This window comes from Mycteria americana, chromosome 5, assembly GCF_035582795.1.
Source record: "Mycteria americana isolate JAX WOST 10 ecotype Jacksonville Zoo and Gardens chromosome 5, USCA_MyAme_1.0, whole genome shotgun sequence".
NCBI lineage: Eukaryota > Metazoa > Chordata > Aves > Ciconiiformes > Ciconiidae > Mycteria > Mycteria americana.
In genome coordinates, this window is record NC_134369.1 from 30,415,575 (window position 1) to 30,442,932 (window position 27,358).

General features: G+C 52.4%; 1 protein-coding gene across 2 annotated transcripts in view; it reads right to left on the bottom strand.

The window, feature by feature from the left end:
• The window catches only part of CREB3L1 (cAMP responsive element binding protein 3 like 1), a 46,691-nt gene extending 24,934 nt beyond the window's left edge, over positions 1–21,757 (bottom strand). Inside the window, exon 1 of one of the 2 annotated variants that reach the window (XM_075502694.1) lies at positions 21,440–21,757. In XM_075502694.1, coding sequence (XP_075358809.1) covers positions 21,440–21,547 — 108 coding nt within the window. In that variant the 5' untranslated portion in view covers positions 21,548–21,757. The remainder of the gene's footprint in view (positions 1–21,439) is intronic. The other variant, XM_075502693.1, reaches the window with a different exon arrangement.
• Positions 21,758–27,358: the final 5,601 nt, after the last annotated feature.

The window sequence follows — 27,358 nt, forward strand, 5'->3', positions numbered from 1 at the left end:
CAGAAGGAAGGGTAAGGCAAACAAAGATAATGACATGGCTTTGTAGCTGGCTATATCCACAACGGAGACTACAGGACAAGCAGGAAGCTAAGCCACCACATCCCAGGAAGACTGCTGTGTCTCTTGGGTTGGCTCTCTTCTCTCCTGATGCCAACAGGTATTGTTAACTTCAGGACAGATTTTGGATTAGGAATGACAGCCATGCATGCAACCACATGGTAACAGGAAAAAGTGTCCTCTTGTCCAGATCCAACTGTGATGGGCATAGTGAGGAGCAGCCCAGAGCTTAGTTTGGACCGGTGCCATCAAAAATATTGCTAATTAGTTTAGATCGAGCCTGCTAACCCAGAATATGCAAACTCTTTCCCACCCAGCCTCATTGCGGGAGATGCACCTATCTGGCAAAACTCAGAGAAGGCTTCAGCCATACTCTTCCTTAACGCATGTGAGAGAGCAGGCTCTGGGGAACTACAGGTCCCAGGGTGTGGTGTCTCAGGGCTGTGTGGATCGTGGCAGAGCACGGCAGGGTCGATGTTCCGAGTTTCTGAGTGATAAACAGAAGCAGGCGTATCACCTGATCAAATGGACAGTAGCTTTATCCTGGCTGGAAGGTCACGTGCCAAAGGAGGTGCTGGGCAGCCACTATCCCTTCCCACCCAGACTGGGGCCAGCACAGCTGAAGGCCTGCATGTGCTGCCACTAAATGAAATTACTATGCTGGGCTTTGGAGAGACTTTTGCCAACACTGTGGCAACAAAGATCACGTGTCAGTGGAAGGTCCAAGAAAGAGTCCACAGGACTCGGACGTGAATAAAGGTGGGAGGTACAGAGATGCACAAGAGGATGAGCAGGCTCATCCTCTCACAGCCTCTTCAAGGCCTAGACTCTCTCCTCGAGAGCACCTTCCAGCCAGGCTGAGATCAGCCAGCTTCCGCTCCTCAGGGAATTGGCCAAGAATTTCTAATTGTGACAATGCAACTTGCTGAGATTCTCCTTTAAGATATCTCAAGTAGCTTTCACGCAGATGGACCCAGCTTGAGCAAGGGGGACCAGTCAACTGGGAAACGTGATCCTTACCTTCCTGGCCCAGAGGGAGCGGGTGTGAAGTGTACTGGGGGAAAACAACTTCCAGATGGGATACGAAGCTTGCAGCACAGTCTCATTTTGCATTATTCGCTCCTGCTATCTCCCCCTCCCTTTCACACCCTCCTTCCTTCTCCTTCTAATTACGCTCCAAAGCCAAGAAATAGCACGAGATGTGTTTCCAAAGCTGTATTACCAGTGAGCGGTCAGGGAGGGGGCAGCCAAGGGACAGAAACGCAATGGTGAGGATGTGCTGGATTTCCTGATCCAAGCCCCATTTCTGGCTGCCCGTCCCCCCACCGCAGTTCTGGGAGGACGGGGAGGCAGCGCCTGAAGGGGACGAGCCGGCGTGCACAGGTACAGGGGAGGCAATGACCACCACATCTCCAGGCCCAACGGAGAGCCTTAAGCTGCTCTGGTGCCACAGGAGACTCTGCTCGGGCTGAGGCCACCTCAGCCACAGGGAGAGAGTGTGAATCTGTCAGCTGCTGGCTCCTGCTCCCTCCCACTCTGGTGACCGACATAGGCACTGACTCTTCCAAACATATTTCCACCACATGTTTTCACCCTGACCTCATGCTTAGGGTTGTCTAAATAGCACACTGTATGTGCGTGCGTGCACTTCTCATTCGAACACCCTTTCCTGTTGTACAACAGTTATCTTGGGAGCATCCAGACATCCAAATGCAAGCTCTCTATTTCCCCCCACCCAGAGCTAGTATTAGACCTCTGGGGGCTCCAAGCAGAGACAGAGGCATCAAGCCTTTTCCTCTGCCTGGTTGTGCACAGGATGCCTGGAGTTACCACCCTTGTAGCCCAGTGGCACCACGCACTGCTGAGGAGGGGACGGTTTCCTCTCCCTGGATCCACTTCTCCTCTGTGGTCACCCTGGCTGCATCTGTCCCTCCCTTTCCCTTTCATGCTTCCATCCTTGGACTGTGACTTTCCCCTTCCCACCTCCAGCTGAGTTGTTTGGAGACAACCTCCCTTCAGGATCAGCCTGGTTCTCACAGCCTCCCTGCTCCCACCGCAATGGTCTCGCTCCAAAGAGAAAGCGGCAAGGGGCTAATCCAGCTGGGCGGCAGCCCAGGCCCAGGAGACGAAGGGCCTTTGCAGGTTGGAGGTTCTGCTCGTGCTGGCAGGCAGTGCAGATGGGGAGGGGATTCTTCTGAGTTTTCTCTTTTCTTTTTGAAAGTATTTTTCCTCTTTACTTGCCAAGATAAATCTCCTGTCCCAGCTGTGACATCTGCATTTCCCTTCTCTGCTTTCACTAAGGAATGAAGCCCCCTGCACTCCAGCTTCACAGCCGAGGTTTCCTTTACATTCCAGGAAAGAAGAGCCCATACACTCCAGACAGTCCTTCTGGCTCTTTAAAATGCAGTGAATTTTAGACCTTATGAAAGTGAAGGTCTTGACAGCGTTAACGAGATCCAGGCAGGATGGACAGATGCTGTGCACACTTCTCCTCACAGTCTAGTCGGTGCATATGCACCCCAAGGGGCACAAGTGATCATCCAGCCACCTCTTGGCTCTCTCAAACCCCTCTGGTACCCCTCTGTACTGACCTGTATTGCTCTTGGTCTCTCCCCTCACACACCACAGCTCCCTGCTGCTCCATGCCTGGTCTGCCCAGGCTCCCGGTCTGCCTGGATGGCTTGCCACTGCCCTGCTACCCCCTTGCTGTTCCTGCTTCGCTGCATGGCACGGTTGAAGCACTTCAGGCCAAAACATGTGCAAACCCCACTGCTATTTCCCTCCAGCAGCAGGACAGCATCCTAACCAGCAGCACCCCTCAGTCGTTCTCAGAGACTGCCGGCAATGCCCAAGTCACCCGTCATTATTTTCAGCATCATGACCTTGGACTGTACAGTGAACCAAACGCCTCCCTGACACCCAGCCTCCAAGTAGCGAGGGTTTGAGTGAACCGGGCCCAGAATTTATTGCTGTCTGTAGAATAACGCAGAATGACAGAAAGAGGGGGGCTTAGGGTCACTGAAAGCAAGGCAGGTGATCTGCTTCCCCACAGGTGAGCTGTGCCATCAGCTCCTCTCCCTGCAGGGACTTGCAGCCCCTCAGACCAAAGGTGCTACAAGCCATTACTCCTTAGTGGCAGCAGCAGCAGCCGTGTCCCCGGTGCCTTGCAAAGTCCCAGCAAGGCTCAGGCACAGCTTGCTGTGGAGACCTCCTTCCACCGTGCAACCGTGCCAAGGACCTGGATTTACAATTTCCAGCGCTAGGCGCCACAAGACCTAGGAGGGACGACAGAGGCTCAAGACACAATCAGGGGAAGGCGATTGAGGGAGCGGTGCCAAGGCAAGGAGCTACCCTGGAGCGAGGGAGCAGCAGCGGTCCGGGCCGCCGGGGTCCCCGCCTGGGCCCTGGGTGCCCGCAACCGCTTCACCCCCCGCCACCCCGCCGGGCGGAACGGCCCGAAGCTCCCGGGTGAACGGGGCGCCCAGCGCGTCCCCTCTGCCCCGGGGTCCGAGTGGCGACCGGCGGGTGCGAGGAGCCACCCGCCCCTCCCCCGCCGCCGGCGGTTAACGGTCGCCGCGGCACGCTTCCAACGGCCAGCAGCGGCGGCCGCCCATTGGCCGACGCCGCCGAGCGACGGCCAATGGGAGGCGGCTGCCAGCGGAGCCGCGCGAGGCGGGCGGGAGGAGTGCAGGGTTAGGACGGAGCGGTCCGCGGCCCGTCGCGCCTCACGACCCTGTCCCGCCGGGTACCCGCTGCGGCCCTGCTCCGGCTCCCCCGCGGTGTCGGGCTGCCGCACGGCTCGGCTGGACGCTGAGGTCGAGGGGCAGAGCCCGCGGGGGGGGGGCGGGGGGGGGGCGGGAGGGGGGCGCAGCCCCCCTCCCGCCCCCCCCCGCGGGCTCTGCCCCTCGAGGAGGCCTCGCCTTTGCCCCTTCATGGCTCTTTCTCATCATGGGATGTCTTACTGAGTGCCTCGGAGGACATCGTCCCGGCCCCTTCGGGAGACTTACCCCTTCGGGTACATACTGCTCCCACGGTTTATGGTAACCTCTGTGGCAGGCATAAAGGTTTTCTGTTTTTTTTTTATTTCCACCTCCTCCCCCACAGCCCCAGCAGGGGGGAAAAAAAGAAAACCGTCAGCTGACAGAATGGGTGATGTTGTTAAAAACACATGCACAATACAGACCACATCAAAATTTTGTGGCTGTGATCACAATACACAGCTCAGACTTTGCGAGCTTGCCATTCATTGGGGAGGAATCTTGGGAGGCACCCAGGCGTTGGGGGAGTGGGCGAGTTAAGTCTTTAACTTAAATGTTTTTGCCCCTGAAAGGGAAAAAAAAAAAGGAGAGGAAAAGGTATGTGGAAAGTTGCAATCTGCCAGCCTGTGACGGTTTCCCAGCGGCCCTGAAGGAGGCATGGAAGGCACCTGCTGCGGCAGTGGCAGAAGAGTCATGGACGCTGGCGTACCCACACCTGGATCTAGCGTGCACAGCATAAATTGGATTAGCAGCCGGTGCAGGCAGTGGTGATGTGGGAGGGACTGGAAGCACTCTGCGAGGGGAATGACTGTGGAGCAGGGCAGAGCCCAGGGCGAGGTAAATCAAAAGACAAGTGGCCACAGTGGTGTGGCCATCTGCGTGCCCTCGAACCACCTGCAGATGCCAGGGTGCGGGGCAGGTATGCATGTGCTAGGGAGGAGGGGGAACACGTCAGCCTCCCCTAGGGCAAACCAGGCTCCACTGGCCCAGGGTGGAAAGCAGCTACAGTACACAGTTTGCCTGTTGCATGAGACTTGCTGAGTCTGCAGAGACAGGAGCACCTCTCCTCCCAGCAGCAGCACCCTGGAGGATAAAGAGGAATGCCTCTGCTTTCCAGTGCGCTTTTGCTGCGTGTATGCTACATATGCAATGAACGTCCCAAATTTCCTTTGGCTTACAACTCCCTTGCAGCCGATTCTGATAAAAAAAATTAGAACAGGACTTAAACCATACATAGAAGTGGACACAACCCTCTCAGGCTGAACCATTTAGATCAGCTGCTCTTAACCCTCATTTAGCAGAAGATTTTGGGGGCTATTTCTAGGAGTCCCTGAAAGGTAAATAAAAAGTTTGTCCTTCAAGGCCTTTCTTGAGCTCAGAGAACTGAAGACACCTGCTTGCTACAAAACAAAGCCGCCTTTATTTCTGAGCCGTGGTGGTGGCAGCTGGGCCACGTTTGAACAGAGATGTGTGGGAGGTGTTCTCTGTGGGAATGCAGGTACCCCTGGGCAAGCTGGCAGGGGTCTCTTCCTCTTCTTTACCCCTTCCCAAGCCGAGGTCAGCACAGTCTCTGGGCAGAGACTTCCCACGAGCAGTAGCTCTGAGAGAAAGAAGCTGTATCGTCATAACTCCCCCCAGGTCTCTGCCCTCTTGTCTGAACTGGTGGTGCTTTACCTCTTTAACTTGGCAGCCTCAGCTGAGTTTGCAGTGGGCTCCCAAAGACATCCTACCTGCACACTGTGACGGGGGCCAGGAGTCTTTCAGCTGCTGTAGCGTCAGGGGGAAGAGGTTAACGTGAACTTTATCCCGTTATGTGTGAAAATATAATCCATCATCTTTGGGAAGGCCCTATCTGCTATGCTACTCCGATCCACCTCCACCCAGGCATGACCTTTGCAGAGCCCAAACACATCCATCCCTGCTCAGTCCCCACAGAGGCACAGCAACCAGAACGCAATTGAGCATCTGCAGTCATGCCCCTTGGCGTGGGGCACCCCTGCACAACCTAGGGGTGCAGCTCCAGCCCAGCCCTGCAAATCTAGAGGCAAAATCTACCCTGAGAAAGCCTGCATGGATTTAATTCTGTGTGGCACGTCTGCCTGGACAGGTTAGGGAAAAATTCTGCTTTAGGGAGAGGGAAACGCAGTGCAACGAAAGGCAGCAGGCAGGGCAAACGAAATAAAGTACTGCTTTACTCTGCATGGCTCCCTGTGAACTACACTGCCATGCTGCAGTGAAGCCAAGCTCACAATATCCCTGAAAGACATGAAATACAGTTCAGTACAATTAAAAGCAAATTAGAGAGGTGTAACTGCTCAAGCCAGTCACCAGTCAGGGGGATGGGGAAGTTTATTCAATAACCAAAATAAACTGGAATAAATGCCACTCCACCATTTCTTCCATCTTTCTTGGAAGCTTCTGGCCCTGCCCAATACTGGGTTGGAGCCACCAGAGTCGGCAGATATCTGTTCTTACACAGTTCGTCACCCCCATGCCATTATAGGTCTTTTTTCTGCATCTTGCAAGAAAGGCAATCTAAGCAACGAGAAAGGGGCCCTGGGAGATAGAGGAAATCTGCTTTGGGAGATAACCAGAGAAGGAGGAAAGGTCTGTATTATCTTTACAATCAGCTTCATTTGTCTCATTGAAACTGTTTCTCTTTAGTGCTCAGAGAGCAAAATCAGAGATAATTCACATTTTGTCCCCTGGCAGGTCCCTGGAGACCCATAAAGAAAAGCAGGCCTTGGAAGAGGAAGATAGCTGTACTCTGTTCAAGTCCAAAAGCTGAGGCATGCAGCTAATACCAAACATTACTGGTGGCTTTCATTCCTTGGGCCTTTGTAAAGGGCAATTACAGAGCAACTAAGTCTGGACCAGCTGATTTGTGACTCAAGGATGTGAGGGATTTTCACCCAAAATCTTGAGAGAGCAAGAGCTGGGACTCTCTTCAGTGGCCAGGCTGGGCAAGAGCTGGGTTTTGCAACCAGCAGACTGAACGGGGTCCCGCACCAGGACTGTTTTCAAAGCAATTCAGCTTGGAATGCAGATTTCTGACCTGCTGCCAATATCCCAGTGGAAAATCTGTGCCCTGAGCAGCAGATAGGAAATTAAACTTCAGCTCCAATGCTGAGGGTATCATTTTCACCTCAGTGGTAGAGCTGCAGAAACCAGAGTCTCTGGAGAATGAGGAAATCCTTCCTAGTCCGCGAAGGGCAGTAACACCTCTCAGAGCATTTGTCACTACTGGGGCAGCCTGGATTAACACCATCCTGGGGGAGAGCGAAGGTGCGATGTTGGTGAACAAGAGGTCAAAGCCCTGTGTTTCCAACGATGAGGATGGAGATCTGACTGGTCAGAGAAAATGCAGTCACTTCAACCATGGGATGAAAATCAAGGCTGAAGGGGAAAGGCAGCCTGTGCAAACCCTTTCCCAATACCTGGATCTCCAGCTATCCCCTCTCCAAGCCGGACTTCTCCACGGCAAGGCCCAGCAGCCGAGTACCCTATAGCTGGTGAAAAGAAGTAGAAACGTGAAGATGCCTGGGATTGTGTGCTCAAGTAAAGTCAGAAGCTTCTGGGAAGAAAAGTTCCGATGTTCCTTTGAAGGCAGAAAACCTATTATGCCCTGGAAACCTGCCCTGAAAGCTCCTGTGTCTGAGGTGGAGCAGGCATCTGCACCCCAGCATTGGAGGGGTGTCTGCAGAAACCGGTGGATTTGGGAATCCATTCTCTGGACATCCCTGGAGCTGCACAAGGAGACGATGGATGGCTTCATGGGTTTTAGGGCCTGGAGGAACCAGTCTGGTAATCAAATATGGTTCCTTACGTAGCTGAGTGCAGGAGCTATATTCATGCCTCCTGCTTCAAACTCATCCTGTTCAGCTGAGCTTCACAGAACAAAACATCTCATCTCAGTTTAAAGGCTTCAGATAAATCCACCCCTTTCTAAAAAAAACTGTTGTAGAAGCTAACTACAGTCACCAAATATATGAGTCATTGCAAAGAGGGACTCTAGCTTAAGCCTCCGAAGTGTTTTCTCAGGCTGTTTGCTCTTAGATGAACAAATCCTTACTACCAGAGGTCTTCCTGAGAACAAAACCCAGTCACCTTTTAATCTGTGGAGCGTGGTATGGCATGGCCACCGTACCGGCTTATTCTGCAGACAGCAGAAACAACACTGGTCTCATTGCAGGCAGGGAGAACTTGAGGATTTATTTAATGATGGCAGGTTGCGGTCATGTAACACCACGTTAGCAGTAGATTCAAAGATTGAATTATCTTTCTGTATAATTAATTGCTAGATTTTAACATAATCGAATCACAGGTGGAAGTTAGTGATTCCTATGGCAAAAGAAGTTACAGCCCTGCCATGGTTGGTCAGTGCTGCAAAACGATAATGAAGACTGTGTGAGCCCTAGAAAATAAAGATAAAATCTACAGTGGTTGGGCTTCTGGGCATCCCTTCAGACATAGCCTTATTAAGCAGGTATATAATCCAGGACCAGAAGCAACAATAACCTCTTACTATCTATCGTGGTTTTATGTGCAACAAAAGAGAAAAAGCATCAGTGAGGTCTTCCCCTTCTGTCCCTTAATCCCGATGCCGAGTGACTTCTCCTAAGTATGGAGTCCTCCGTATATATGAAGTCCTTCCCAAATGCCTGGTGTGTGTCCCAGCACAGACGCACCCAGCCCCTGTTCCTGCCTGGATGCTCACAGCACCAGACCTTCTCATGCCTCTGCTGCCTGGTTCTCCCCTGCTTTGCTCCTCCATTGCCTTCCTCCTGTCTCCTCTCTCCGAAAGGGTGCACACATCTGGCTTGCCTTTATTGTGCGATAAATCTCACCCTGCATCTTGGGTTCATTTTATGAAAGTTTTGAATGGTGTCTTGGAAATGCTGTTGGACAATAGGAGCTCTTTGAACCCAGGCCAGCTGGACGGTACTCCTTGCATTGCAGCTGACATGCAGGCTTTGGCGGTCTTTCTCAACTCTTTCCTCTCTTCTCTTTTCTGTACAGCATTTGAATTGTCCTCAAACTTTATTTTTGGAGTGGGCAGTGCATTTCTGAATCTTTTCATCATTATATTATTATTAATTATGGTCATGACTATTTCTCTTTCTTCTGGCACTCCTGGGTGGATCTCTCCTCTCTCGCTTAATGTCTTGGGTAAGACTACCTTGGCTGCAACCCACTTAAGCAGTGACTCAGAATCCCTGGCCTGCTCCCAGGAGAGATGCAAGAGTTTTGCCAGTCGGTTTATAAAGAGGCCATCGTTTTCCTCAGCTACTCTCTCGCTCAGCAGAGCTGAGTCGGGTGGAAAAGCTCAGCTCTGTGGTTCCAGTGAGTCCATCCCTGGTGGACAGGCTGTCCCTGGGGTATTATGAAAGCAGAGCCCTGCTCCCTCCGGGTGCAACCAGGACAACTTCTGAACCAGGCGGTAGGATTCTCTGCCGAACAAAATTTTGCTCCTTGGGGGTCACTGCGCTTAACTTCCCCGTTCCCAAGCCCCTGGAGGAAACAAAACTAAGCGAGGCATGTGGGCAGGATGAGGCATCGTGAGGGAGGGAGTACTGTGTGCTCATGTCAAACCGTTGCCTAATGGCTCATCACACAACTACCCACATCTCTTGAGTCAGAGCAGAGAGAACGGCATACTCTGAAGCAGGACCCTCGTATTACTGGGTTTGAGGTTTGCTTGCAGCAGTGGTACGCTGTAGAGAAATCCCATCTTTGTCCTCTGGGCATCTCAGACCTTTCCAGCCATGCGGGAGGGTGGGAGTTGCTCTGTCTCTGAAGGCAGGAGGGGACCTATGGCTCTACTGTCTGCCCCTCCACACATTGAATTTACGTAGTGAGGAAGACCACTTTGCTCCTGTGTGGCTCCTGTAACTTAAAGAAAGATGTTCAAACAGTGTGCTTTTACGGAGGCAGACGTGCAAACGCTCTTCATTTCATGTGCTGTGAAGGACTCAAGAAAAAAGAGGTGGCTGGTCTTGGTGAGGTGTGGCTGTCTCCCACAGACCATGGAGGGAATGCGAGTCTGAATCCTTCCCATTAGACTGCACTGCCTCCTGGAAATGGCACTGAGTGACGGAGGGAAGGAGATCACAGGCCTTCCCCTAGCAAGGGTGGGCACTTGGCAGTGTCGGACCACATCCTCCCCAGCTCCCCCTCCCATGTGCTGGGAAGCCCACCTGCTTCACAGGTCAGCTGAGAGCCCTGGTGCTCCCCGGTGCTGGCGTTAGCAAGGGAGAGGGGCTGAGATCATGGGTTGCTTTTCACTCACATCACCAAAGGGAGGAATAGGTCTTGGGCCAAATAAAATTCTCCTTCCTCCCATTCTGCTGCAAGACCCAGCAGGGCAGGGAAGCCCACGAGCAGCCAGGAAGGAGGGTCTCACCAGCCCTCTCTGTGCTGGTGTTGAAGGCTGAGCCAACCCCTGAGCTCAGCTGCAGCAGCCCAGGCACCGGGCAGAGGTGTCACCCTCTCTCCAGCCACGGCAGGGTAAAACCACAGCAGGTCCCCCGTGCGGGGCTGCCCCTCCCCGGCCGGCAGGCTGGCCGCGGCTGGCCTCCGCTCCGCGCCAGCGGGGTGGCATTGCTTCTTCAGCTTGAGGAATGCAAACCGCCTGAGCTGCTCTTGAGGATCGGCCAGGAAAAGTCCACAAATAGCAACAGGAAATCAAAATGCCCGCTGCAGACAAGCACCAGATACAAGGCCATCCAGCACAAGGAGAAAAATCAAACGCTGGATGATGGAGATTACATCATGCTGTGGATAAACCTGTGAGCCCGTCCAGCTGGGGCCATGCCAACAGGTCCAGATGGCTCAGGAATGCTAACTGCATAGCTACCTCTCTCTTGTCTTTGCTTTTTCTTCCCTCTTTCTTTCCCTATTCTCCATCCCTCCTGGCCTCCTTCCTTCTTCCCTTTCCCAGAATAAATAAATCAATCCTCTGGCAACTCTACATAATCCAATTTCATCAAATATCAGAAACGCATCTGAGACCAGTGGACAGGGCACTTAGATGTAGATATTGAGGCTGCTGGGTGACCTCACCACACTGCATAGCTGCTGGGGTTGACGCAGTAATGTGCGCCTTCATCTCACCTGGGACTTCAGCCCCTGGCTGCAAAGGAGGAGGCTGCCAGGGCAGCTCCCCTGGAGCCTGAAGCACACAGGAAAATTAAGAAATGAGCATTGCTCCCACTCTGCTGCAGCTCACCCCAGCTGCTTACAGCTGCCACTGACTGCTCGCCGCGGCTGCAGTTAGGGGGGGAGGGAGAAAACAGTTTTGCTCTCACCGCTAGCAGCCTCTGGTTACTACGCTGGTACTAATTAGCGACAAATAAAGCAGCGCAGCACCCTCTGTTCTGTCCCCAGTGTTGACCAGAGCTCAGCTTTCTCCCAGTGTGATAAAAGCAAGGCTCGAAGACATGTAAGAAAAGAATTAAAGTTGGGTGCTTTGCCGGGTCTGCAAAAGGGCTGCAGGCCATTTGCTCATTACTTAATGCTAATCCAGCTGCTGGACTGCTGCCAACTATATTTGACAAATCCTGAAGAGCAGGAGAGGTGTCAGAGAACGGGAAAGCAACCTGTGCATCGCTCTTCCCGGTAGACAATGTCGATCCTAACTTTACAACAGGTCAGGCAGACTTACTGTGGGGAAAAGGCACCTCCAAAGAGAAAGGGAAAGCACAAAACCATGCACTGAGCAGCAGGAGGGACTCACATGGGTCTTGAATGCCCTGCTAGGAGACTGAGAAAGCCATGGTACTCTGGTACTTTCAGCTTGTTACCTCCTTCTCAGATAGAAACCAGATGAGATATACTTTGGGAGGCTGCAAACTCAGCACAGCCCTGACCACGCAGCAGTTTTGGGCAGAAACGTAACGGGGTGCTCTCAGCAAGTTGCGCCAAGCCCAGGGAGAAGTTAGGTTTTGCGACTGAGACAGGATCTGGTTGTGCAGTGGAGGATGAGGTATGAGTACAGCCCATTCACTGGATTTATAAAGCACAAACTGTTTGGTTTTTAGAAAGGCCCAAAGAGGTCAGGCCAGCAACAGCATGGGCCAAGTACTTCAATTTAAATCCTGATGCTGACCAACGCAGTCATTCCGACTGACAGCGAAAGATTACTCTGGATTAGCTCGAAGTATCTGAGGTCAGAATCAGACACGTGCAGTCCCTGGGAGTAATAAACAGGAGAGGGGCGAAGGATAGCTGGGACATCAGTGGAGGATGGACCTGCCAAACTGAAAACATTGCAAATATCATCTCTAGCTGCAAAATAATTCAAAGAGACTCTAACTGGGGAAGCAAAGTAATAGCTCCTATGGACCTTTCCTGGCAGGTATCTACTAGCAAAACCCCACCCCAGTCTAACTTTTCATTAATCTGCTTCACCTTCATCGATGGCACTGCCCCATGCCAGTAAGAATAAGGATGTGCACTATTTTATAGACAGCAAAAGCTGCATCGCCACAAGTGACACCCTGAAGATCACACACTAACTCACAGAGCTGGGACTAAAATACACTTCTCCCATTCCCAACAACTTCACTGCACCACTGTCCATAAGGAGAGAAAAAACACAACAAAAACAAACACAACATCATTCAATTGGCAATTCAATATTTGTGGCTCAACAGCACCTCATCAACTCTCAGAGTCTGCCACATTTGCTTGGAAAGAAGAGCCAGATTTCCAGCACTCCCTGGGCAAAGAACTCTCAGATAGAGAGACTGAAAAAGGCTTTGAAAGAAACCTTCCATCAACAGTCTTTACAAATGTCAGAGCTGGTTTCCTCCTCCCTAAGCTGCCTGGCTTGCAGTCCCTCCCTGCGGCAGCAGTGAGCTCAGCCAAAAGCACCTGCCCAGCTCCTTCCTTCAACTGTCATGGATTTATGGGACTCATTTAACATCAAGCTGCTCTGACATGCAACAATTAACTATCGAGGCTCTGGACCTGGGTCCTCTTCTTCATCCTGGTCTCCCTCTGCCTCAGCAATCCCTTCTGGAGGGAAACGCTCTCCTCCCAGGAGAGGGAGGGCTGCAAATACTGCAGAGCCAGGAGCAGGTTTGCAAGGTAGAGCCCCTGCGCCTTGGCCAGCAGAGACGTGTTATTGTTGAGCTGCAGTGCTCCCACCTGGACATGCCATGGCATCGGGAAGAGAAGCCAGTGTCCTTGTGACACTGTGGTGGGGAGTTCTTTGGGCATCAGTTTAAGGAAGCCCACCTGCAGGAGGGATGCTGACAATCCAGTATGAGTGTCCAAAACTAATGTATCCAGCTCCCTCCTGTGTAACGTGCTTGGTGTCAGGCCCAAGCTGTATTTCTCCTCCAGCCTTGGCTGCCAGGTTCCTCCCAAGGGAGCCCTGACATGCTCTTGCAGGGGAACTCCTGACACAGATCGCTGAGCTGAACGCATTACGTTGCATCTATTCTAGGAAAAATGTTAACTGCGTTTTGAGCAGGTTTTGCTAATCAGGTCAGCCAGACTGACCCGAACGAACATTTTTCCTAATCAAGACAAAGTCACAGTGTAAAGAAGCCAAAAGCAACTTTGCTGAGGCAGTCAAGGGTGAGTTTCCTCTGGAACAGGCTGGACAGTGATCATAATGAATGACCTCATGTAAGGCATCACCTTTGAGCCCTAAAGATGGTACTAATTACCCCATACTAGTACATAGTATGTATTAAATTACATACTAGTTTCAGGGAGAATAGCCATGCACATTGCTTCTATCCTGTACGAGGGACTTCTGCAATCTCAGAAAGTCAGAAGATAAAACAGGAAGAGAAAGAAAGGAGTGAAAGAGTGTGTGGATATCTGCAGTTCCAACCATCATGAGACCTTGTTCTGGCAGAACGACGTGTCAAGATCAGTGTCAAGCATCTATCACTTGGACACTGACCAGACCAGAGCAGCTCCACATGATTCCAAAGGCAGACAGCCCTGGAGAGATTTAAGAAAATAGGAGTAAAAGGAGAGATGCAAAGAAAGAGAAGAGAAGGGTGGGTAAAGAAGTCGGAAAGGGATGGGTGAGAGGGAAAGGCTGGGGTGTTCAGGTCAGCTCAGGAGACTACAGGAAAGGAAAACCTTAAATGATGTGACCCTACAGGAAAGCAGAAGCAAAAAAAAAAAATCTGTTTTCTTGAGCAGCTGGGAATAAGTTAGACAGATGTAAACACTGCATGGCAGACATGTGGGGAGCAACTGGGTTGAAAGACACAGCTTGCCTTTCAGCACGCTACCTGCAGTCCCCTGCCGCTCTGGCCGTGCCCTCGGCTCCTCACAACCTTTCAGCTATTTCTGCTCTCAGGGACGATGCAAAACATGCAGGCACCAACCCAAGAAAACACCTAACAACTCACAACACAAGTTGAGCTCCAAAGACAGGGAAGAATAAGAAAAGGGCTCCATGCACGCCCCACCCTGTCCTGTTGCCAGGCTGAAAACTCAATTGATGATTTCAGCCAGAGGATACCAAACTATATTAAAGTTGCATGCTCAGAAGTCACCGGCTGCAGCAGGACAGCCACGGTGCTAGCATGGGGGTCAGTCGAAAAACACGGCTTTGGTTCCACCCTTGCTCTCACTTCTCATCTCCCATGCAGAGACAGGAAGTCCCAGCAGTTCTGATGTGTAAAGGAGGATAAATACAGTCCTCAGCAGAAAGCTGGGATCAGTAGGATGTAGTAATCCCAGGACTGAGATTGGCCTGGAAGTGAGGACTAACACACTTGGCTCCTCCAACAGACACCTCTCCTGAAGAAGAACAATGCTGGCCACAAGATTGCCTGTGAAGCATCGGTGACTGCACCTGACCTTGCAGCACAGACCTGGAATTTCCCTGGGAAATCTCCCAGCCAAATCAGGCCAAGAGACAGCTCTTGGCCATTTCTTAGTTGAGCTGTAAAGTTCCACTTCATCCCTGGTGCCCTACCTGTTCCCCTGTAACTCTGCAGCAAGGAGAGTCACCAACTGGCTTTTGCATCCCACTTGATTTCCTGCAGTGGACTGTCCACAACAGTCCACTGGTAGAAGTGGTAGAAGTTACTGGTAGAAGTCAGTCTTGAGAATCAAATCTTCATATCGAGCACAATCCTACCTATGGCTTTGAGAAGAGGACCTGCCACGTGGCCATCACAGAGACAACTCCAGAGAGTGAAGTGTTTTCATTTGCTTCCTTTAACACTGAGAATTTTTTAAGTAGTAAATAAGTAATACACTAAATGCTAATTAAATATTACAGTCTGAAAACCTACAGGGAAGTGCTGAGAAAAAAAGGAGTGAGCCCAGGAGTAGACCGTTCTCAGAGGAAACACAGGGGTACATCGCAGAGGTGTCAGCCTGGCCACATTTTGAGTAGCAGGGCTGCATCTGTGGCTATGATATCCCTACTTCTAAAATTTCCCTTTAAGGGGCTGCTTCAGAAAACGCTCTTCTTCCCAAATTCCCCTCTCTACCAGAGACAGTTCCGTTCCAGGCTTCAGCAAGACCAGTGCAGAACCAGATGGGGCCAGCACAGTGCCGGATGAGACCAGTGCAGCACTGGATGAGACCACGCAGTGCCAGATGAGACCAGTGCAGCATGGGATGGGACCAGTGCAGCACCAGATAGGCTCCTGGGCAGCAGAAGGCACTTTGCATTGATGAACCCAACACGTGTCATGGGATTCAGAAGCCACCAGGCATCATGCTTAGGCACTCGTACTGGTACCAGGAGGAGGTCCAATGGAACAGTCTCAGAGGTTTTCTACAGCCTGGTCTGTACAGATGAGACCCCTGGGTTTTCTCCTCCCTGAAAGTGGTGGTGGCATTGAGGTGGCATCTGCCTTATGCCAGAGGGGATGGGGATCACCTGGCAGACACGGCCTGAGCTGTACATGACTCCAGCATCTCCCAGCTGGTGCTGCTGACACCGTCCCTCAGTGGGAGCAGACTGTATGCACAGATGTGCTTCCACCCCCTGCCAAACCCTCCCTTTGTTTACTCTGCAAGCATTTCACCAAAGTCCTTCCTGCTGCTCCCCACCAAGATGATGGCTCTGTCTCCGCTGTTTAACTCTGTTGTGGACACATGCCTTCCTGTACTCCTGCTCTGAGTTGCAACCTCTCCCCTAGCTCTGGCCTACCAGCACAGTTGAAGGGTTCTCCCACTTTGGCCGAGATGAGCATTTAGGCCAGTAGATCCCCAGCACATGCAGGCAGTTGTCTAACAGATGAATGTTTTTATTTAGGAAGAGTATCCCAAATGTTTATCAGTTTATTGGCAGCTAGGAGGGACACATGAATGATCCCCAGTCTCTGTGAAGAAAGTCTTGACCTAGAGTCTTCCAAAGGAAGTTCAAGTCTCTCCCCCTCTTCGTTACCAAAATGGAAATAAGTTTCCTGGTGATGACCTTGTGGTGATGGTGCTGTAGGCTCAGAGACCCATGAACTGCTGTGTTCAGCTCTGGTTTCATCCTGCTGCTAGCACTTCTGCAGGTGTAAGTCCCGCTATGAGACGATAAGGAGCAGCATGGACATGAAGTGGAGGAACCATGAGATGGATCCGAAAAGACTAATGAAATAGGAAAATCTAGGAACTATTACTTTAGGATTCATTTCCATCAGGCCAGGTCTGATGGCCCCACCAGGTCTCTCTGTATCTGTGCTCCAGATCCCACAGGAATCTCTGACTGGCAAATTCCAAGTAAAATTTAAAGAAAAAAATCCTGCCTTGCCCAGTACTTGGCTGACTAACCAGGGATGAGTAACTGACCAAATTTTACCAGGCATGGGAATAGAGGGCCAAAATGCTTTCTGTGTGTGTCCCCACAATGGACTACCATCAGTCCCAGGGACCCAGCCTCCCATTACAGCAGAGCTCTCCTCTCTACCAACTGGAAGGAGTGAGAAGTGGATGACCAAATCTGCCTGAGCTCTTCATCTTGACCGTGTGCGGAGATGGCGGGAGGGAGCTTACACATCATGAAGCTCACTCAGACCAAAGGTCAGTCCAAGACCTAAGCACCACTTATGTGCTATTTATGTCCCTGTAGTAGGCATAAGAGGAATAGAAGTGTGTACAGGCTTCTTGCAAGAGCGACGGTCATCCACGGTGAATAGGCTCTCTCCGTCTTCAGGGAAAGCTCCCCTTACGAGTTGCACCAGCGCCGCTCTCAGCCTGCTCACTACATACAGTTCTGCTACTTTCCTCCTTTCTGCGGGCAGGGACAATATTAAAGGAAAGAGCACGTGGTAGGCACAAAACTTAGTTTGCACTCAAGGAGCAACGCACAGGGACAAGCAGTTCTTCTCCCATTCTGCTGGCTCCCAGTAGGCTCCAGACGATGCCGCTTGTCACATTGCCCGGGCATACAGGATCACGCAGTGAAAGAGCACGTTACAGTGCGTTCCCCAAAGGAGCTGGGTTAGCACTAGTGAGACAGCCTGAATTGCCATTTTGCAACCTGTAACAGTGGAGACCTCGACTAGCATGTAGGCTATTTTTCTGCCTTGATGTCTCCCTTTTGAAGGAGATAAAGAATATGCTTTGAAAAGCATAGAGTCAAAATGGAGCTGTGTTTACATGAAGATCCAAAGTCATCTTTGAAGGTATTTTTTCATACTATAAAATACAGAAACATACGGAAGAAACAGACCCACTAGGGTACTGGGTTAAAAAGAAACACATGCCTCCTGTTTTGCTGGTTCATTCTGGCTTCATTCTGACAAGAGAGTGTCACAAACCCAGTGAAGCACAGTGGTGAATCTGACTCAAAAGATAAGGCTTTTGAAGAGTTTCACAGCACTGATAAGAGCTGAGAGAGAAAGTAAGAGCTCTCTGAGTGCAGCTGTAATAGACTGTAAGTGAATAGCTGGGTGCTCGCAGGAACAACCAGAAATGCTGGACTGGGCAGGAGACAGACAGGTGAAATTGATAAGCAGAGACTGCATGTAGGATTAGCCTCATTTATGGTGGGTCCTTGTGGCAGAAAAAGATGAGCAAAGTTGCCTAAGTTCAAGAGCAGTAGGTGGCCTCCTGAGCAAAAGGAGACTGATAATGCTGTTAGTAGTCATCATATGTAAGTCTGGTTGGCAGAAGCTAAGTGAAGTAAAAAGAAGCATTTTGTGTCCCTTGGAGATTTCCCCTCCAAGTACCAAGCAGACACCACTCTCCTTAAAATTAAAAAACCCCAAAACCGAAAGCCTCATCATATAATCACAGCCTCACGCAGGTTGGGAGGCAGCTCAGGAGGTCTCTCATCCAACCTCCTGCTCAGACCAGGGCCAATACTAAACGCAGACCAGGTTGCTCAGGGCTTTGTCCGGATAGGTCTTGGAAACCTCCAAGGAAGGAGCTTCCACAGTGTCTCTGGGCAGCCTCGTCCACTCTTAACTGTCCTCACACGGAAAAATTGTTTCCTTATACCCAGTCTGAACCTTCCCCGTTCCAACTGACGACCACTCATCCTCCTGCCATGCACTTATGTAAAGAGCCTGGCTCCATCTTCTCAGTAGCTTCCTCACCGGTGCAGGCAGGCTGCTGCTAGGTCCCCCCGGAGCTGCCTCTCCTCCAGCTGAGCAAGCCCAGCTCCCTCAGCCTCTCCTCACAGAAGTGCTCCAGCCCCCAACTATCTTGGTGACCATCCCCTCCACGCACTCAGATTTATCAACATCTTTCTGGTACCAGGCAGTCCAAAACTGGACACTGTATTTCAGACACAGTTTTATGACTGTCAATAAAAGGGGGATAACCGCATCCCCCCCTCTGTTTATGTGCTGCCACCCTCCTGTTGCTAGCTGCTAGCCGCCTTTGCTACTGGGACACAGCACAGCTCCAGGAGCCCTGGTGGGTCAGCCCACCCATCCTAGGGGCAGGAGATGGTATTTGGCCTTGCTGAATTTCATGAGGTTTCTGGCAACCCATTCCTCCCACATGTCTAGGTCCTTCTGAATGGCACCCCCACACTTATTCAAATTAATTTTTTTTTTTCCTGTTTTAAGCACACGGACCTTTTTGAGGATGCATCTACAGACGTTCTTTAGATGCATTACTTCTTTGTCACAACTTTAGATGAACAATACAGGGAACCATTTTTTAAAGACCAAGATGACTCATTAGGAGTTCCAAGGTTCAAGAAAGCAGAGTAGTTTAGAGACACGTAATTCTTGCCCCAAAGGAGCACAGCCTCTGCAGTAAGGTTCATCCATCTTTTCTTTCCGCTTCCTTTCTGAACAGAAGAAATTATCCTCAGAAAAAGTTTCATACTGGCATTTTATGGCCAAAATTCCTGGCCTGCTCTAAGAAAAATGCTTGCTGAACAATATCTGGAAAAGTTTGCCCATCTTTGAAGCAAAGGCACTGGCAACTTTGCGAGCTATTGTGCACGGTGATGCTTCGCACAGTTCTATGTAAAAAGAACTTCTCAACACATCTCAAGATCCCAGGAGATTTGCTGGATTTAGTAAGAAAATGTAAGTGTATTCCTTCCCCCCATGTTGTTATGCAGAGTGAGAACAAAGAGGGTGATGTATTATGTTCCAGCTCTTGTATCATCAACAGATTTGGTAGGCGAGAAGTGGCTACAGAATCTCTTGTATTTATCATCTGCAGGAAGAGACGGCATCAGCTTGACTCTCGCACTCCAGCAGAAGTTTGTGGTGCTGGCAGTTGGGAAAAAATCCACAAAAGCATTTCTTTTTCTACTTGTCAGCTGAGCACAACGATGCCTGAGTCACCGCAACCTAGTTAACGTGAAGGCAAGGGCAGGCTACTTGGAGAAGCAGCTTTCCAAGCAGAAAGGCCATTTAAATGAGGCAGGACGGAGCCAGCCTGCACACGGCCACTGCACACTTTAAACACACTGTCCTGGCAGGTGGCACCAGATGGCACTCTTACACAAAAGCTTCTTTTTCACAGGGTCTGCTTGCAGGCAGAAGTTGTATTTAAGCTGTAAAGAGGTACCACCTGCATTGGTTAGGGGTTCCCTGACTTCTGACTGCAGCCCGTGTTGCACCTGGGTAAAAGGGCTGGTGCCAATACATACTATTTTCTCTTCGGTAAGGGAATAAACGGTCCTGGCATAAAGCCTTTGGTATCAGCACAGCTTCATCCACACTGGACGTCTATTGAGTTAGGGAAAGCACAAGATTCCTGACAACAGGTCTCTCTGATACGAGCAGGCAGGCCCTCACAGTGCGAGCGAGTGCTCAGTCTCGGGGTGACGTGCCATTGGAAGGTCTGCCTGAGCACCGCGGGACTCTGCTGCCTCCCGTAGAGCCCAACCGGAGTCAGTCCTCGAGGCACGGTAGTATCCTGGAAATCAGGAGCTGGTGAGATTTGTGAGAGATGGGGCTGCCTGCATAATCTCTTTCCCAGACCCGGTGTGCCTCCACACACCAAGTGTGGTGCACTTAACATATATGCAAATTCTGCATCTCTACTTTCTTCTCCGCAAGGGAGGCAGCATAAAAGGCTTTGGATATCTTCTGCGTAGCAAAGCAGAAGTGGATTCATCAGGTGTTTAATGGCTACAGCCCTCCTCTCTCTGTCCCCTGCTTCTGTGTCGTGGTGCTGGCATCTCCCCTGCTCCCGCTGCGCGGGTGGTCCTCAGAGACGTTCACAGGGCTGCACTGGGAACGCGGGAGGTGCCAGTATTGCGACAGGGGAGTAACAAGCCGCGGCTAAAGTCTCTCTGTCCGGGGCAGGCACACTGTCCCACGGCTGCAGCTGCTCAGAGGCTGGTGGAGCCTCGACTGCAGGCAGTGCCCCGCTGCCCAGCGTCAGATGATGCCCTCACCGTCACCCCAGACCACTTCTGGGGTGGGGCCCTTCCCCCTTCTGCCTCAGGGCTGGGTCCTCCCTGGCAGAGGGGCTGCAGGGTTTCGCAGCAGAACTCCCACAGAAAGCTTGGGCAGGACAGCAAAGAGCCTGTGCGTGCTGCCCAGGGAGAGCTGCTGGACTGGGGACTCGCATGACTCCTCCGAGAGGCTGGGCAGTTTCCCTAGAGGTGAACAATGCCCCTTTGGTTTCTTGGGACTGGCAACGCATTTTCCTCCCCAGTCACTCTTCCCTCTCGCCCTTCTCTCCAAAGTAAATCAGCCCAGCCTTAACGCCAGGCGGGAGACGCTTCATCTCCCAAACGCCACTCTGAGGAAAAGTTACAAGCAAGCAAGAGAGCGGAGGCGCCGAGCCCAAAGGTCTCCCGATGGCACCCGGCCGTGCCCCCGGTGCTGCCTGAGCTGCGCGGCGGCAGGTTGTGCGCTCCCCGCCTGGGACCGCACGCTTCTCCCCCAGCCATCGGTCTCCAAAAAGCGCATCGTAAGAAAGCCACCGTCGTTCCCCAGCGGGGTCTCCTCGGGGTGCCGGCGGCAGGACGCCCGCGGGCGGCGGGGCCGGTCGCGGGGGGCGCCGGCCGTGTGCGGCGAGGGGCAGCCGGGTACCTGCGTCCCCGGGGCACCCCGCGCTCAGGGGCAGGACCCGGCACACGCAGCCCCGGGGCAGGCGGCGCGCAGCGGGGGCCGCGGCGAGCCCGCCGGCGCGTCCCGTCCCCGCTGCCGGGGCTGCGGCCGCCCGCCCGGGGCCGCCCCGCCGGAGGGGGGGGGGGGGTGCTGCCGGCGGTCCCTTACCACATTGCTGAGGAAGTCCGCCTCGCTGAAGTCGCCGAGGTCGAGGAAGCCGGTGCCGGCGGCGGGGAAGAGCCGCTCGGCGGGGAAGGGCTCCAGGATACTGTCCATGGTGCCCGCGGCGCGGGGGCTCGGCCGCCCCCCGCGCTCCCCGGCCGGGCTCACTGCGGCGCTACGCTCCCGCCCGCCCCCCGGCGGCGGCGGTCCATGGGGCGGGCGGCGGGGGCCGCGGCGGGGAGCGAGCCGCCTGCCGGGGACGGGAGCGCCGCGCCGGGTGCCCGCTCGGGGCAGCTGTCAGTGCCCCGCTGCCGAGGGGCCGGGCACGCCCCCGCCCGCGCACCGGGAGCCGGCGGGGCGGGACTTCCCTCGCCGACACCCCCTTAAGGCAGCGCGGCGGCGGCGGGCAGCGCGCCCGCCCCCGGGCAGCCCCCCGCCCCCCGGGGGGACGAGAGCCCGGCGGCTGCCCGGGGCCGCCGCGCTCCTCCCGGGGCCGCGGAGCGGGCCCGGGGGCGATGCCGAGCCCCGGCAGAGCGATTTCAGTTTGATGAACTGGCCGAGCCCTCCCTTCAGCAGCCGTCCCTGCCGGCAGGAGGGCGGTGGCAGGCTCCGGTGGCCCCTCTGCACCCCTCGGGGAGCAGGGCCGGGAAAGATGGGTCTTGCGAGGGGTCAGTGCCCGAAGGGGACCCGCAAGCCGGCGAGGAGATCTCCTCGCCCCGGCTCTCTGCAACGGGCTTGCAGGTAGGCCCATGTGTAATTAAAGAGTCGGGCACCATTAAAGAGCTTCAGGAAGATTATATGGCTTCAGATAAATAGGATTATGGATCCCTGTCCTCTCTGATCCGTACTCCAACCAACACTCAGGAAAACCACTTATAATAAACCTGTGAAGAAGGCCTGATGTTTCATTAATCTGTCCCTGCTTTCATGGCTCCACAGAGAACGGATGGGAGTCACAGCCTCTGGCAATGGCTTTCCTGGTCACAGGCATATGGAGAAAAAAAAACAAAGACAGCAGTGCATCTCTCCTGCAAGAAACCTAGCTGAAAGTTGCCAACAAGGAGGGTCATGGTGGGGAAGTGCAGATCTGAGGCTGGCTGGAGCCTGTGCTTGAACCAGACACTGGGTTTCCATCCATCCAGGGTCTTGCTCCACGCTCCCCATGGGTCTCAGCACTAACAGCACAACCCAAGGCACTCCTTGGTGACTCAAGCAGCCACATGCTACCTCCTGCACACAAAAGCCTTTATACTTGCACACACAATGGGCTCTTACAGTTACTTTTACTGTTACCTTACGTTTCAGTCAAGTGTAAAGAGCCTCTGGGTAAAAGGGTCAGAGATGTAAATTCAGCCAGGACGGAGTTGTGCTGAGAAAATAATGCTGCTCCTCCTTCCTCAATGGTAAAGAAACTTCTTTGTCAATGTGGGTGCCGGTGGCTTTAAAGGGGGGAACACAGAAACCTTTGCCGCTGTAAGATGGGGAGAAGAAATACGTCCAGACCCTTCAACAAGAAGCAAATCTCTGTCTCCAAGCAAGGGGAAAGGCATCTTTCCTTTAACATCCCAGTCAGCAGGGCTCTCAGCTGCGAGGGGCAGAAGGAGCAAGCCCTGCGATAGCAATGGGGTGACAGCCCAGGGTCACGGAGCACAGGCAGAGCCACAACAGGGGCAGCTTCCACCTCCTGCCAGTAACCAAACACGGATATTGCTTCCCTAACTGCAAAGACACACCGATGAAACCAAGAGTTTCTGGTTCAGTGCCTCGCCCAAGTTAACACAAGGAAGCCTCTTCTCAGGACACACGCTGTATTTATCCTCGCGCCAGGCCGAGGAAGGCGAGATGGTGTCAGCTCCAGCGACTGTTTGCACAGCATGGGTGGCAGTGTCATCAGAAAAGGTCAAGCAAAGTAAACCTCACTTGTTTGTCTGCACTCTGAAGGAAAAATGCTTTGGCACATTCAGATAGGGATTGTGAAGTCCATTCGGAAGATTAGAATAGCTTGAAAAAAAATGAAATTGCCTGCTCCGAGACCCTGCTTCTATTTAATACTTTTAGTACTGAACATAACTGCCCCGGCCAGAGCTCCCCTGTCTATTGCTGCTGCACCTCTGCAGGCAAGGAAGGATTATAACAAACCTCCCTTTTCGGTATAGCGCTGCAAAGCTGCTCTGTCCCATCTTGGAGAGCTCTGATGGGGAACCCCATCCCTAGCACTTCTGTAGAGCTTTGAAACGGACATTTTCCCCACGTCAGACATGAGTGCAGTCCATTACAGGCAATGCAAACGTTACCTCTGCCTTCAGAGAGTGTCTCTGCTGACCCTCTGGAGCCAAAAAGGAGAGGTATTTCTGCAGGCGAGCAGTTTTGTGCTCCAAAAGCGACCTGAGGACAGGGAAAGTGTTGATGGGGTGAGGGGAGCCGATCGCAATTCGGAAAGAGTCAGATGTGCTGCTGCAGCTGCCAGGAGGTGCCCGCAGCGAGGGGGGAAAGGACAGGCTGGGCAGCACTGCTGCAGAAGAGGCCTGGCCCCTACAGCGCTTGCAACACTTGAGCAGTGTTAGCAGCATCACATGGCTGTGAAAAAGGCAAATGCCACGCCGGGATATAAATGTAGGAATCCTCGTACAAAACTTCTAAGACGGGAAGGTCCCCTTCTGCTCTACAGAGGACCAGTGCAGAACATGGTGTTAGCCAAAATGCCGTGCCCATCTGGGGTGCCACCCCTCGAGCGAGATGGGGACTGACTGGGTTGGGTCCGGAGGAGGGCAGTGGAATGACTGGAGAAAAAGGGGACCCTAAAAAAGGACTGCAGGAATTGGGCTGCTTTGGTCTAAAGAGAAGACGCTCATGCCAACAGTCTTGAGGCATTCAAAGAGCTGCAGGAAATAGGAAGGCAAGAATTGCTCTTCATTGCCACACTGGAGGGGACAAGCAGTAACAGACGAGTGCCTGGGAAGTGGCAATGTCACCCTCACCGGAGCATCTTTAAAACCAAGTTCTGCAGCCATCTCTTGGGACACAGATACGGCTGATCAGGAGGCAACCTTGGGGCAGGGGCTGAATTGCATGATCGCTCAAATCCCTTTTCAGCCTTACTTTCTCTGATGTTATATTTAGATTTATTTGCAATCTGATCGCAGCAGGAGACCGAAACAGCAACCAAGTATGTTTAGATTGAACAAGTCTCAAACTGGCAGCAGATGAGCCTTCCCAGCCACACAACAATTTGATACTGCAAATGCACATGTATGACCAAGCTTGTTTTATCAGTGCTGAGAAGTGAATCATCAACCCAGTTCCCATAAGAAAGGGATCCCGCTCTCCTGTGCTCCATCCTGCCTGGTCTTGCTGCCACTGCCTGCCTTTATACCCATGGAGAGAGAACTGCAAGTCCCTCATCGTGCCACCTTGCATTCACTTTGCCTTCACCCTGCACTGTTGTGAGCAAGACGCGCAAGACAAGGGGAGCAGCCCCCGGCCAAGTGCACAGCAATCCAGGCCATTTTGCAGCCTGCAAAGCTGAAGCTTTTGGTTCCCTCCCCCCAGACCGAGCCAGAAGGTTTCACAAACTCATCAAGGATGAGTGTTTCTTGAGGAATGTGGGGCGAATCGCCTATGTCAGTGATTTTTGCTGTATGCAGGCTCCGTTGTTACAGGAGGGGTCGTCGGCCTGGGGTTTGCCCTCATTTACAGCCTGGAGAGCCGGTATGGGAATGATTCACGCTGTTAGAGCTGCTCGCTTTGGGGGTCAGGCTGGCTTTTTAGGACTGCCACCACAGCAGAGCTTTCACTTCAAGTCTGGCGAAAGATAGCATTTGTCCTGTTTATTTTTCCAGCTTTGGTGTTCATATGGATGGAATAGCTGGTTTCTGCCACAAGCCATCTTCCTAGCCACGAAGGCTTTCTGGAGCCATGCAGGCTCCATACTTTGGCCCTTCAGTAGCTCTTCATAGCAGTCCTGCCTTTATTTCTCTCTGGCTTTCCTCTGGACTCAATTACCTCTCGCTGTATTGCTCGGGGGTGGTTTTGCTCACTGTTTTGTGCGATGCAGAGGGAGCAACTGCTGTGTTGTAGGTCCCCTCTGCTCCTGAAGTCCCACTGAGAACAAGGTGAGGATGGAAACAGGACTTTCAACCTAGTTCAAAGAAGAGGCACTGCAGTCCCCAGACAGTCCCTTAGGAGTCAGGCCACGTGCGATGGTACAAGTAGTTACGTATCCAACACTCAGGTTGTCATTTCTTCATTTAGATTTCGTAGGAACAATTCAAAGCCCATGAAGAAGTCAAGATAGGAGGGGAGGAATCCAGCAGAACATCCTCTAGCAAAAGGTAACTTTCAAGGAAGGACTTGCAGATGCTGGAGCCTTTCTCTGCCCTCTGCTCCACAGCCCCGCCACATCCAGGAAATCCGGCTCCCTTTTGATTTCTTTCCATCGGCTGGTTTAAACTCTGTCTCACACACACTTCTCCCTCCAGCCAGCTTCAGCTGGTTTCTGTTTCCTCCTTCCTCCTGGGTGCTGTCTCCCAGCCAGGTACCCAGCACACCTGCTCCCACCACCAGCGAGCAGCAGCGGGACAGGGAGGGGAGCCAGCAAGGAAATCACACCTACCTCAGCTCCCTGCTAAAACCAGAGAAAGGGAGGGAAGACCTGTGAAATCTTCAGAAATCTGCTGCCACAGCTCAAAGAGGGAACGAGTTGAGTTGTGTGTGTTGCTTTGCGTGCAGCTACCCAGAACCGGTGCTGCATCAAATTAAATGTCTGCCTGCAAGCAGACACGTTTCATTGGTAACCACTGAGCCCAGATAGGCGTGAGCCATGCTGGAGCACTCGAGCGAGGTGCAGACGCACACGTGTGCGTGCGCTAAGGGAATGTACGCCACGACTTGTGCCTTTTTTCCCCTCTTGCTTGGGAAGTAGAGGGGAAAGTGAAGAGCATATTAATTGCATGTTTGCATATGGCAAGGATCCATGAATGCTGTGGTTTCAGTGAGCACCCTAATGCTATGCGGGGAATGAAAGGGAAGCCACAGAGCTCAGCGCTGCAATTATTATTCTTTCTGGGGTGAACTTAGGGCCCTCGGATAGATTTAAATTGGCCTTGCAAACAAGGAGTGAGTGACAGGCAGGGAAGCGGGGAATGCAAGACCTAGGGAAAGGAAAGCCTGGAATACAAGACACCAGACCCTAGCAATGGCCCTCTATGGAACCCTTCAGCCTCCTGGAAATGTGACTGAGCTGCCTGCGGCAGGATTAGGTACATCAGAAAGTAAAGCCCCAAAACAGTAAACGGGTACTATAACAAAAGATGAGAACTGAAAACTCACCACTTTGAAAGTAACTGATAAAGGTGGAAAAATCACCTTGTACCTCCTTCACTTGTTCATGGTGGGCTAAGAATGTTTCTTTGCCTTGTCACACACAATCTGCCCTCCCTGCTCTATACCTCGGAAAGAGCAGAGACTCTGCCTTTTTTTTTTTTGCTGGCAATCTCCCTGGAGAACCAGACAGCTTTGAGGGTGACTAACTGAATGAAGAGTAACTTCAGGATGAGTGCCTCTCCTTCCAGCAGTTGGTTAGCATTTGAAGACACTGTAAATAACTCCCCTTCAGGACATTCAGGTGAATGGGAAGCTACAGAACAGCAGAGGAGGGTGGCTGCCTCAGCATCCCATGCATTAATTTTTATTTACTCTAACAGGCTTCTAGCCTGCGTGGTTGCAAGGCCAGCTTGCAAAAGGGACCCAGGCAGCCTTCATGGGGCTGCAGACGACCTGAAGAGTCATTCTGAGGGGTCTGTATTGCCTCATTTCTCTTAACCACTTCCTACAGCTCAAACCTTTTCCCAGGGAGGATGAGGGGTATAGCTGCACACCCCGTTTGATTGAATTTTACCCCAAGAAGATACCTTGCATCAAGGAGCA